The sequence below is a fragment of the Protopterus annectens genome, chromosome 6.part1 (genome assembly GCF_019279795.1).
Source record: "Protopterus annectens isolate FY-2018-M chromosome 6.part1, PAN1.0, whole genome shotgun sequence".
NCBI classification, from domain to species: domain Eukaryota; kingdom Metazoa; phylum Chordata; order Ceratodontiformes; family Protopteridae; genus Protopterus; species Protopterus annectens.
Genome location: NC_056738.1, coordinates 315,802,709 through 315,816,081, shown reverse-complemented (window position 1 = coordinate 315,816,081; position 13,373 = coordinate 315,802,709). Strand labels below are relative to the sequence as shown.

Sequence of the window (13,373 nt, the reverse complement as noted above, 5' to 3'; positions counted from 1 at the left end):
ATTATGGGTAAGGGGAGGAGCTAGGAGCTCGGATTTTTAAGCTATGAAATAAGTTGCCGGCTCGGATCCGAGTTCGGATCCAAGACCCAAAGGTTGCAGACAAATGAAGTCACCAACTCAGATGGAACGTTATGGTGAGTATATAACTTCTTATTTCTCTCTTTGGTATCCCCAGGCCAGTATGTCCAAAGATACCAAAGTTTCAGGCTTCAAGAAGTGTGACTTGTGCTGTCAGAAGATGTCTCTGACAGACGGTCACACTTCTTGTGTGTATTGCCTGGGTTCCCTACACCTGCAGGACTCCTGTTCAGTCTGTCATGCCTTCAGCCTGAGAGTCCTGCAGGAGCATAGGAACAAACTTATCTTGAGAGGCCTACTCAAGCCAGAGGGATCCTCGGCGAAGCCTCAGTCGGGGAAATCCTCAAAGCCCGCCAAGCCGTCTGCTCCCAGTTTGCAGCCGTCGCCGGGTGGGGAATCTTCCTCTTCATCGGCTACGGCTGGGGCCGACACCTCTAGACCTCTATCGGCTCCGACTTTAATGTCGGAACAGTCATTAGGCCGGAAACGTTCTAGGTCCCCTTCCCTAGAATCTGTTCAATCGGCTCCAAGGTCACCGTTGCTGCAGTCGGGATGGAGCCATAGGTCCCATTCCTCTCGGTCTTACAGGTTATCCGACCATGACTTAGAGAGGGTGGTCAGTAGACTACTTAAATCGCAGGCCCTGGCCAAGATGTTAACCAGCCCTTCTCAACAGACTGTGGCTATCCCGGTGTCTTCAACAGTTCGTCCTCCGACCCCCCTTTTGTGTTCGGAGCCGTAGCTGGTTGGGGCTCGAATCTTGGAAGCGTCAGAGCCGATACCACACCTTTCGGCTCCGATCTCTTCATTGGTTCCTTCCTTGGAGGGATCTTGGCGCCGAGACTCCCTCGTCGGCTCCGAGGGGGCGAGTGGCATCGGATCCTTGTCCGACCCCGTTCTCCCTCTCGGGGCTTCGGCACAGGTGAGCTCGGCCCTGACATCGGCCTCAGAGCCGGGAGGGGTTCACGTCTCTTTGGAGCGGGGACCCTCTGCTCTGCCCGACAGGGGCGCCTTCAAGGTCATGAGGAGCGTGCTGACTCCTGTGTCAGCTCCATGATCGGCCCCTTCGGCTCCTCCCCCTATGGTGCCTGCATCTGTCTCTGTCCACCCTCCTGACCCCAAGTGTGGAGAACAGACGCTCCAGGTCGCCCCATTGGGCGTATCTTCCTCTTCCGAGGCCTCCCCTGATAATTCAGAGCCCCCTCAGAAGAGAAAATGTAAGAGGAAACATGTTGACTCCCACGAGTCAGTCACGTCTGATACCGACTTGGAGGATTCGGAAGGGTCCCCCTCTAAGGATGTCTCTTTTTCAGACATCCTAGAAATCCTTAGGCAGAGGGGAAACTGGACTGCCCTTAACCCTTCCGAGGACAAGTCGGTGTACCTGGACGCGTTTGGTTCTCGCCCTTCCACCTCCTGGGTGTCTCTGCCTTTCGACCCGCTCATGGGAGTGGTGGCTCGAAGGGCGTGGACAGCCCCGGACACAGTGGAACCAACTCCCCGCAGGCCCACTAAGTTTATTACAGCCCCATTCGACAAACAATTTCTGACAAAAGGTGTCCCTGTTGATGCCATGGTGGTGGCAGCAACCACTAAGAAGGAGTTGGCTGACCCTTCAGTGCCTGTCCATCCACCTAATAAAGAATCTAGGACAATGGACAGGTATGGGAAGCGGATGTTTTCTTCAGCGACCTTTTCCATACGGTCGTTGAATTATCTATGCCATTTCACCCGCCTTCAAAGGGGTCTTAAGGAACTGGGTGATACCCTTCAGGATCCATCAGCTGCGGGTTCTCAGGACAAGATTAACTCCCAGCTGGCGACCCTTAACTCTATAGTCTACTCCTCCTTGTGGCTCATTTCTTATGCAACCGATGGGGCGAGTAGGGCCGCAGGTACAGGCGTGGCTTTGAGAAGACATGCCTGGATGCAGTTATGCAACTTTGCTGACCCCTTTAAGGTGTCCTTCACTAATACCCCCTTCGATGGTTCGGCTCTGTTTGGACCACAGGTGAAGGATACCCTTACCAGGTGTGAGCAGGAAGGCAAGACTCTCTCTGCCGTGGGAGTCCATTTTTCTACTCCCTCTAGACCATACCGTAAAGGTCAGAAGAGTGGAAAAATGTGGTTTCGGAAACCCTAGGGAGTCGTGCCTGACGCACGTGGTGAGTTTCCCTCCAGTGGCAGAGGAGGGAACAATAATGGACGTCGCCCGAGGGGCAGAGGGGGTCTGCAAAATCAGGGTAGCAGAGATTCTTTCTCTGACAAACCCTTTCAGCACCCCTGAGGGGCTGCCCGACTGTCCACCTTCAGAGGCAGTCGGGGGAAGATTGTCACTGTACCCAGAAGCCTGGCAACTCCTCACACAAGACAAATGGGTACGGTCTATCATATCCGAGGGTTACAAAATCCCCTTTGTTCACACCCATGTACAAATAGGTCCCTTCCAGATGTTCCACCCGGTCTAAGGGATCAAGCAGTACTAGAAATTTCAAAACTGCTAGAAAAAAGGGCCATTCAGCCAGTCCCAGCAGACCAGCAAGGATCTGGGATTTACTCCAAGTTCTTTTTGGTACCAAAAAAGACAGGGGACTGGAGACCCATTTTGGATCTCAGCAGGTTAAACAAATCTGTTCAAAGAACGAAGTTCCGGATGGTCACGCTTCAGTCCATTCTACCCTTTTTGGGTCAGGACAATTGGATGTGCTCCATAGACCTTCAGGATGCGTACTACCATATCAAAATGGACAGACGCTCCAGAAGGTTTCTCCGCTTCCAGCTGGGAGCCAGTCACTATCAATTCAGAGCCCTGCCCTTTGGTCTCACCACAGCCCCCAGGGTGTTCACCAAATGCATGGCAGTCCCCAGGGTGTTCACCAAATACATGGCAGTGGTTACGGCTCACCTGAGATGGCGAGGATTCCAGGTGTTTCCATATCTAGACGACTGGCTCCTGACTTTTTCCACCAGGCATCAGCTAGTGCGAGCCAGGGATTATACCATCCAAACTTGCTCCGAGCTAGGTATCTCTATAAACTTCGAAAAGTCTGCATTGTCACCTTGTCAATCTGTAACCTTTATAGGCGCAAGATTAAATACAAAAGAGCTGTCTGCAAAACTTCCCTTAGAAAGAGTATCAGACATTCGCCGACATGTCCAGACCTTACTACAGTGCAAGAGAATTCAGGCCAGATTTGTACTGAAAACCTTGGGTCTCATGGCAGCAGCAATCACATTGATCCCCCTGGCTCGTTCCCACTTGCAGATTCTTCAATGGATGCTTTTTATCCAATGGTCTTGGGCGATCTCCTCTCAACAGTTTCTGATAGCAACGCACATCCCCGGGAGGTCCAACGTCATAGCAGACAGGCTAAGCAGAGCTATTCTCATGCCTCATGAGTGGTCTCTCAATCAGTTAATAGCGGACAAAATTTTCCACAGATGGGGTCAACCTTGCTGCGACCTTTTCGCAGCCCCTCTCAACAGCAAGTGCGACTATTTCTTCACTCTCTTCCCCCTCCCCGGCCACTCCCCCAGAGACGCTCTAGTTCACGATTTTCTCCGGAGTCTTCTGTATGCATTCCCACCCTTTCCCTTAATTCCCAAACTAATTCAGAAAGCGACTGCATTGGGATCCAGGATGATCCTCATTGCCCCTTACTGGCCTCAATAAATTTGGTTCCCATTCCTGCATAGTCACCTGCTGGAGCAGCCTTGGAATCTGGACCCAGTGCCAGACCTCTTGGTCCATCAGTCAGGCAGGCTGCACCAATCCCTTCAGTCTCTCAACCTCACAGCTTGGTTGCTCCACTTCCAGCCTTAGCCAGGCTTTCTTCGCACAAATCTGCTACCAGGAAGACTTATGCTAGTAAGTGGAAACGTTTCTCTTTCTGGGCGGTGGCTAGAAATATAGACCCCTTTACAGCCCCTGTCCATCACATTCTAGATTTTTTTAGCAGAACTCCTTGAGCAGGTTCCTCGTCTGCCACTATTAGGGTCCAATTGGCTGCTATCGCTAATTTCCACGCTGGCCTGTCAGAAACCAGCATCATGTCCCACAAACTTTGGAAGGCCTTTCTTAAAGGGACTATTTTACTTAGGCCCCTGGTTAGAGATCCCCCACCTCCGTGGGATTTAAACCTCATATTAACTTCCTTGATTCTCCCTCCCTTTGAACCTGCGGCCTCCTGTTCCTTAAAATTACTCTCCTGGAAGACTCTCTTCTTAGTAGCCATCACCTCAGCTAGGAGAGTGTCGGAACTTCAAGCCCTCTGTATTCATCCTCCTTATCTTGTTTTTCACAGTGATAGAGTTTCACTCAGGACTAATCCTTCTTTTCTGCCCAAAATACCTTCTGAGACAAACCTGAATCAGGCTATTGATCTACCTGTCTTTTTTCCTAACTATTTGAACAGAGCTGAACAAAAGTTGCACCAATTGGACGTTCACAGGCAATTACGTTTTTATTTGGATAGGACTAAAACAAGAAAATCAGACCAACTCTTCCTATCCTATGCTGAGGGCAAGCAGGGCCTGCCAGTTTCTAAAGTAACCTTATCCAGGTGGTTGGCCTCTATTACCACTTTGATTTATCAATTGACACATGAAGAACTCCCTACAAATCCAAAAGCTCATTCCACCAGAGCGTTGGCTACGTCGGTAGCTTTTCAAGCAAGACTACCAATGGAATCTATTTGTGCTGCAGCCACATGGACTACTCCTCATACTTTCATTTCACATTATAAGTTGGATCTGGCCTCCAGGAGTCGAGCTGATTTTGGTTCCACTGTGCTCAAGAGTCTGTTCCGATGAGCCACCCAGGGCTAAGGTGCTAGGGACGCTGTCCCATCCAGCGAGAATGAAGGCGAAATAGGCAACTTAACATTAAGAAGTTATGTACCTACCATAACGTTCCATGTTAGTTGTCTTCTTCTCGCCTTCTTTCTTGCGTCCCGCCCTTCATCCCCCTAGCCTGGACAGACCGAGAAGAATTCCTTTTGAGGCCTTCTTCCTCTGGCTGAGTTTTATCTAGGTTTTGTCCTCCTCTGTTTTTAGTACTGCAGGTAAACCTTGTAATTTGGACAGGTGTCCTTAAAATGTTTTTTCCATGGTGTTAGCTCTGCCAACAAGATCTGGGTATCTGACGTCTAGCATTGTGGGATATGGGGAGGCCTCGAGCCAGTAAATAGCTCTCGAGCTTTAGTAGAAGGCCGAGTTGGAGCCAAGGATTGGCTCTGAACCCATCCAGCAAGAAAGAAGGCGAGAAGAAGACAACTAACATGGAGCATTATGGTAGGTACATAACTTCTTATTAAACAATACCTCCAACAATTAAGTATTTGATCCCACCCCCAACACGCACACTTCCATGCTTCTGTAGGAATGTTGTCTTCCTCTGGTTCCATTACAGTTGCTTGTCTTTTGAGCACATCCCCAAGCTCTTCCAGTGTTAGTTTATAGAAGCCCCTCCACTTTGTCATGATTCAGTCAGTAGAGTCTGAGGCTCTCTGTTAACTCATTTAGTAACTCCCCTACCTCCATATAGTTCACCTTCTGAGTATAACTGAGAATAGTAGTATTTAAAAGTTCTCAATAATGCTGCAGGTCTGTTGGCAAGTTTATGTATAGAGGTCTCTTAACTTTCTGTTTTCCTAGCTCTTAATGCTAAAGATTTCTGTGCCTTCCACTTGTTAAAAAAAAATACTTCAAGGCATCACTTTGCTTTTCCCTTAATTGTAAAAATGTAATCCCTTTTATTTTTTTGCTTCCCTTATTTCTGTGGTCAAGTTACCCTTTGTCATCCTTTCAACCTGACTAGCTTTTAGTTGTCCTAAAGCAATTGTGATTCTCATTATATTCCAAGTTATTCCTTTTCAAGATATGAGGGGGAACCTCCAGTGTTAATCTCATCTTCCATCATCCCTCATTTTCAGGGTTAACAAAACTAGGGCAGAATCTGAGAGGATTGTGGGTATTATTTGTTCTGCAAGTTAGATTTTACATTTCTGTGTAGAGAACAGGCTTATCCAATCTAGCATATGCCAAACCTGCCCAGATAATGTGAAAGCTTGCCTGTAGTCTGAGCACACTAATGGATCGTCAAGACTAAATAGCTTACAGTATCCTTTCAAATAGTTCTTTCCACCTCTAAAATCATAAGTTACAGACTGGGGGTGGTGGTGGGGTGGAATATATAATTATTAAAATGTCTTATTTCAAAACTGATCTTGCATATCCCCCACCCGCCCAATATCCAGTAATATACTTTTTTGTAAGAAGGAATGTAGATTTTTTTTTCCTATGGTAATACTTCTCTGCCAGTGCCTCCAGTCTTCACATACCTAGCTTTCCTATCCACAAATATTTCACCAACTACTAAATGTGAGCATTTGTTTAGCATAGTTAGTACACCTGACTACACTGACATTTAAGTTCAGAAGAGTAACGGCCCATATGTCCCATTCGTGTTCTTTTGACCTAAGATGATTTTTCTGTAGAAGAATCCCGTCCGCTTGTTGGCTTTTTGTGTAGTAGTGCACACACACTTTCTCTGTTAAGCCATTCACACTCCAGGTGATTGGCTTCAGCATTACCAGCCATCCTCCATATTAATCCAGGTGTGCTCACTTCCGTAGTGATGGATCCCGTCTTAATTACTGTATGTTTCCATCCTATTAGACTCTGGCAGCCAATATTTCCACGGGTTTCCCGCTGAAACCATAATAGTAATACTATGCAACTATCCGATACATACCAAATTATCACAATAAGTCAGCTGCATAACAAAATACATTGTATATAGCTAACCAAATCGGTAAATAGGAAAAATAGTTCCAGAAACCTTGAGTAACAGTGATTTATTTATTTATTTTTATTTTACATTTGTTAACCGGGCTAGTCTAACTGGATATATTTCCATTTTCAGTAGAGGCCCGGGGAGAAAAGCTCCACATAGAGAAAAAGCAATTACATAATACAAAACAAGTCAAGAATAGAATAAGGTGCCTGGCTCAAAATAAAATTCTGCATTGAAGTATTCTAAATTCATAACCTATACAGAAACAAAGGTTAATTGAACATTTAGTGCATGAAAAACGAAAGGAAAAGATAAAGGCATTCATAGTAAATGTAAAAGTAACAGCAGCAGAAAAAAAAGTCTTGATAATTTAATATGCTAACAGCATTATTAATAGATTTAAGAGAGACTAATAGGGAAAAAAGAGGAGTAGAAAGAAAAAACCTATTAAGGCATAGGTAGTGTCCCATTAAAATATTAAGAAGGAAAAACAAGGAGAGGAGAAGAGAGAGAGAAAAGAAGTTATGGTAAGCATAGTTTTAATCAGGGTTAAAGCAAGAGCATAACCAGTGTTTCTTAAGGTGTGTTTTGAGTTTTTGTTTAAGGAGAACCGAGGATGGAATGGAAGTTAGTTCGGTGGGAAGATGATTCCAATACTTACCAATTGTATTGGAGAAAAGGGAGTCACCAGCAGAGTTATTAGTTTTAGTTAAGGTTACTAGAAGTTTGTTTGAGGAGCGAAGAGAATTAAGGTTAGTGTAAGGGGTAAGCAGGTTGGAAAGTATAGGTGTTTTGTTAGGATAGTAGAAAATCCTATGTACAAAAGTAAGTTGAGAAAGAAACAACATATTTCTTAGTTCAAGCCAGTGAAGTTGCTGTAGGTTCAGGCAGTGATGAGTTCTATATAGATTTCCAGTAACAAATCTAGCTATACTATGATAAGTGTTAGCCAGCTTAGAGAGATTGTTTTTCTTTAGGTTAGTGTAGATAGATGAAGCATAGAGAAGAGTGGAAATAAGATGAGAGTGGGCAAGTGAAGCTTTGGCTGTAGGAGTTAAGAACATTTTGATTCTGTAGAAGGAGCCCAGCTTTCTGTTTACATTTTTAATAGTATTGTTAATGTGACTATCAAAGGTAAGGCTGTTGTCGATTGTATTGTTGATTTCCATCCATGTATAATATTGATCAGAAAATATACCTTACATCATATTAAATAACACAAAAATCTTGTGTATAAGCTTGTCTGTGATTAATATCTACTGATTTATTAAGTGCCCATGAAGTAGTAGGCTGAAAAATGCTCGCATGCGTTTTAGTACTCTTGTTTTGTAGTCCGTTGTCCTTTCTACCCCACTACTGGCACTTGCCACATTGCCAACCAATCTTTCATCAACCAGAATGTCGTTTATTGCTACAAAGTTATTACAAGTCTTTTTAAATCTTTTCATATACCTAGAATTATTCTGAGACAGTAAATAGTATTGTCTGTCATTCTCTAAATTTGGTCCACAGAATTCACCTCTTGTTACAAAAGTTTCCTCCATTTATCAGACTGTAAATGTAACACTCCATTTACTCTTTAATCCTTTTTTTCACTTTTTGTGTCTCGGCCTACTTCCATCCCTGTTTGTTTTGCATCCAAGTCTAAAATTGTATTGCTATTATAGGGCCGCGGTGGTGCAGCGGTTAACATTGTCGCCTCACAACAAGAGGATCTCCCATTCGATTCTCTGCTGGAGCGCCTTCTTTGTGGAGTCTGCATGTCCTCCTCGTCAAGTGATGCTAAAGACATGCAGGTAGGTGCGAGCGTGAATGGGTTGGGTGTCGGACTGGCAACTCGGCACAGTAAAAATCCACTGCCAATCATGAGCGGACCGGAGTTCCACTGTGGCGACCCCTAACCGGGAAAAGCCAAAAGACTTTTATTATAGGGCCCAACTCTATTGGGGTACCACAAGGTTCTATATTGGGTCCACTACTTTTCTCAGTTTTTACAAACAATCTGCATACTTCCTCCAAACATGCCACAGTAATTCAGTATGCAGATGATTTTACACTCATTTCTCAGCCCCATCTGTTATCACCCTACAAAAACTGGCCCAAGAATCATTCTGCTGTTGAAAGATGGATCACTGACAACCAACTCATTCTTAACCCCAACAAAACCAAATTAGTCCTATTCACCCCTAATAGAACAAAATCTACTACTCCCTCAGCTTTCTCCATCACATCTAGAAACAGCACTAACATTTCACCATCAAGCCATACTAAACTCCTAGGGGTGGAAATAGATAAGTTTTATTTTGATATTCATATAGCACAAACAATCCAGAAGGTTCATAACAAAATGGGGACACTCTATAGACACAAAAATGTTCTTACAGATAAAGAACCTTTTGTATGAAAAGGATTATTGTTTTAATTTTTTTTTTTATTTTTATCAATAAATAGAAGGATCGGAGCATTTTTCGTGCCAGTGCATTTTCTATGTGTATACTGTGAACAGAATACTGTGCCTTATCTTGTTTCTTTGTTGACTGTTCCAGAAGTATATTGTTTTTGTGTTTCAAATGAAATACAAGTTTTGGTGCATCCCTTGTTACACTGGATTTCAGTGTCATGTTGACATTTCTAAATCCACAGAAAGAGAAGAGGAACTTCCTTAATGCCATCACCATTTTTTTTCTTTCATCTTTTCAAAAGATTAACTTGGCTTTATCAGGTTGTACTTCCAACATCTCCATCCATGGAGAAGGCAGAAAATAAAAGGATTTTCCTAACTCCTTTTCTTGTTTATGCACCACTTTAGGGCTATCCACATAGCAGTGTGAGCATTGGCTGTATGTGATTTGGTTACTGTTGATATGACACCCTGAAGCAATGTGCAGAATGGGAAAAGGGAGTTGATGCTGATATATTTTTACCCTGAAGGGGTATTAGTGGCAAATAAACATATGAAGATTGACTAGGGTGTTTTTTGCATACCAACTTTATCTGCTACCGTTGTAGGGTAAGTTAGTTGTCTTAAAGTCTTGCTTTTGGGAAGTTTCAGTATGATCGCTGTTGGTGCAGTTGGGTATCTTGTTTGATGCCCATTCTAGAAAGTCCATGTGTGTGTAAGTGAAGCCTGCTGTCACCCAGCATAGTACTGTGATTTCTCTAGAGGCAGTGTATCTGTCACTGATGGCAGTTCAGGAGTACAACAGCCATTCATGCTGCATTTCATTCATTATTGCAGCATGACTCCAAGCATCTGGCATGAAGACAGAGGCCACAGCCTTCAGGTGTTTCCAGTCTCAAAAGTAAATGTGCTGCATGGTGATACTGATGTTTTGTGCATAATAGCTTCTGAATCTGGCTTGAAGCTGAGGATTTAGGGTGTGACTGCTTGCATCCTGCCAGTTTATCTCCTGCTTGGTGTCCCATTCTCCTTTCGGTTATGCTTAGGCTTTTAAGAAGTTTAGAGCATTCTAAGGATAGATATAAACGTAACTGCATTGTAAAAGGGTCACTTCGATCATCTATTATGGTAAGACCAGCGTTGCTGTACTTTGTCAAATACATCTCATAAGTACTGCAGCTAGCAACAAGATGGCTGTATTGTTTCTAAAACTGGGTTAAGTAAACATTTCTTTGCAGCACCGGTAATGTGAAAGAAAAATAATCAATACTGCCTTTTTACTGGTTAACCTTATGTTCATTTGGTATACTGTATGTAGTGTTTTCTTTTTAAAAAAGTTAAAGTTCATAGTGGTGGATGTATGTTGATGTGTACTCATTTTGTGTGTGTTTTTTTTTCTCTCCTTAAACCAGCCACCTGAAGAATCCAGTAATAGCACAGAAAATCCACAAACTGATTGATGTTGGTTTGATTGCAATCCGGTGATTAATTTATGAAAGAGCCACTATTCGAGGAAAACACTGTAAATGGGACACTTCATGCCAATTAAACTGTTCCAGAAAGTGGAGCAAAACTGCATCATGTACAGCATCTTATCCTCCTCTCAGGTCACACCTCCACCATCTGTGGCCTAGCCACATTAGGTGCTTGATGTACATTTTATAGCAACATGCTGTGAAGTTTTACTGTTAACAATAAGTTGAAAGTTTTTTGCAGACATGTTGAGGTGTGGAGGAGTTAGGCATGTTGCAGTCTGTGGTTATGAAATTGCATATTACACTGCATGCTGACAAAGTGAAATAAACATCAACCTACATAGTTCTTGCAGTCTGATATGGTGTTCTCCATGTTCTATAATTTGAAGCAGTTTTGATTTGTTTTATCTCATTAAAGGGGAAAAATATTTTCTGTATATGTTTTAAAGTTCGCAGGTACTCACTGGGAAAATATGGACAGTGGATTGCTTGAATTTAAATATTGAGCTGCTCAGACTCTTCAGAATGAACTTACAGTAGTAGATTTTTCTTAATTAAACTTTAGTACATAAACAGTGAAAGTGCGTGTTTTGCAAATAGCAGTGGACTATAAAACATGGAAGATTTCTTGGTGCAGCCGAAGGTCGACAATAGTTACTGATTGCTTGTAAATAAAATGTTTATTACTGATTTAGTGTACAGTTTTATACATAGTGGCATATTTCTAATTGAAGATTTAACAACATATAATTCATAAAGAATTATTTTAGATTAGTGTCTGCAGAACGTTGGATAGTATTATGTCTAGGTCCACACCAGGGTGTTTGTACTGCTGATGAACAGTTTAATGGGTAATGGTAGTTAATAAGTATTGAGGTCCTTTAGGTTGAACTAGGAGAACGTGTATTAACTAGATATGCCCAGCCCTTGCATGCATGCTAGAGTGCAGACTGATGTCTGGTTTGGGATGGAGACTGGTGCAATATTCTGCCTATTAGGGAAGAAAATCATTAAGGTAATGAGATTTCTGGCTTAACAGTATCTATATCTTCTGCTGTAGAAATTCGTAAGATAGTAAAATATTGTATTTGTGTACCTTGCTTGTGGGGTGTACACTGGCCAATTTCATTAATGCATGGACATGCAGTGTTAAGAGTGGAACCTGGAGGCAGATGACCATGATGCTTAAAGTGGAAGGGCAGGCTCCACCTAGAGGTTTGCAAGAGTAGTTTAATACATTTGCAACAAGATAAATACTACACTGAAAATATGCTAAATTGGAAGAAATTACAGAATACAAGTAAAGTAAAAAGATCATTATGAAGTAGTCATTCAGTGTATAGAAAATCTGCTAACCCCAGCATAGTGGTCGAGTATATTGGTCTAGTAAGGCCCTTAAACGGGCAGATGCTGTTGCAGAGCTGACAGATGTTGGCAAATCAACACTTGTTACCATTCTTTTGTCATTGATGAAAGATTTTTGTATTTTGATAGGAACCATCCTTGAGAAATTTGAAACGTCCTCAGAGTTTGCACTTACCATTTATTCTCAATGCTTTGCATCCCTCCTAAACGAGCAAGTGTTTCAAAGAGCAGTGCATTTTCTTGACTTTGAATTTTTTGTGTGTACACTAAGCTGTCAAAGCATTTTACTTGAAGTGTAAAGAATTGCAAATGTAGGAACATAATTTGAGATCTGCATATCATAGGATCATAGGACGTTACTAGGCTATTGGCCATGAGGCCCTTATAAGCCTAGCCAAGAATTTGGACAAGTCAGCACCCGATGCTCCTGTCCAGCAGGGACATGGGTGGAATCCCAGGGATGTGTTTTCTGTTTCCCATCCTATTATCCAGGTTGCACTTAAAAAGAGGGGTAAAGAGGTGCTCTGCTTGACATGAAGAGGGAGACTATTCCACAGATGGAGGAGTCTCTGGGACACACATCTGTCCTGCCAACAAGTCCTATTGATATCGCAGACCAGGTTGAAGCCATGCGTGTGGGTTACTCTAGTGGAGCTTGATTTGCTGATATGCAGCAGTCCCATCAAGGCGGGGTCTGAGATCGCCTTGTATGCCAGACAGAGGACACCTCTGAGTCTATATGAAACTGAGTAGAGGGATAAGGCTTTTAGCCTGTGTTTGGTAGATTTTTGAGGCCCTGGATTCTCCAGGTGAGGAACCTGTGTGATCTCTCCAGCTGCTGCATGTGCTTTGAGAGGTACATGCCGAATGGGGTGTTGTACTCAATAATGGGCCTTATAAGGGAAGAATACAGGGATGTTATGACTTCCTTGTCCCTGGATGAGATGCCCATACTTATGAGGTGGGTCATGTAGAAAGCTTTCTGTGCAGTGGAATCAACATGGTGGTCAAAAGTCAGGTTGCTATCAACCTGGGTGCCCAAATACCTCACAACTGATTGCGTGCTTAGTACGTTGTTATTAATAAGGTAATTTGTGGGACATCACTCTCCCCAAAAGGAGATCGTGTCTTTTTTGGTATTCAGCTCGAGGCCATCATCTGACACCAGTCATTTGTTTTGGTGAGACCCTCTTGGAAGGATGCCCACATCACTAGCGAATAGATGACAGCACCCAGCTTGCAGTCATCTGTAGACTTG

At 43.3% G+C, this 13,373-nt stretch overlaps 1 protein-coding gene across 1 annotated transcript in view; it reads left to right on the top strand.

The window, feature by feature from the left end:
- STIP1 (stress induced phosphoprotein 1) overlaps positions 1–11,096 on the top strand; it is a 1,768,405-nt gene extending 1,757,309 nt beyond the window's left edge. Inside the window, exon 13 of the mRNA XM_044075368.1 lies at positions 10,688–11,096. Coding sequence (XP_043931303.1) covers positions 10,688–10,760 — 73 coding nt within the window. The 3' untranslated portion in view covers positions 10,761–11,096. The remainder of the gene's footprint in view (positions 1–10,687) is intronic.
- The last annotated feature ends 2,277 nt before the right edge of the window (positions 11,097–13,373 follow it).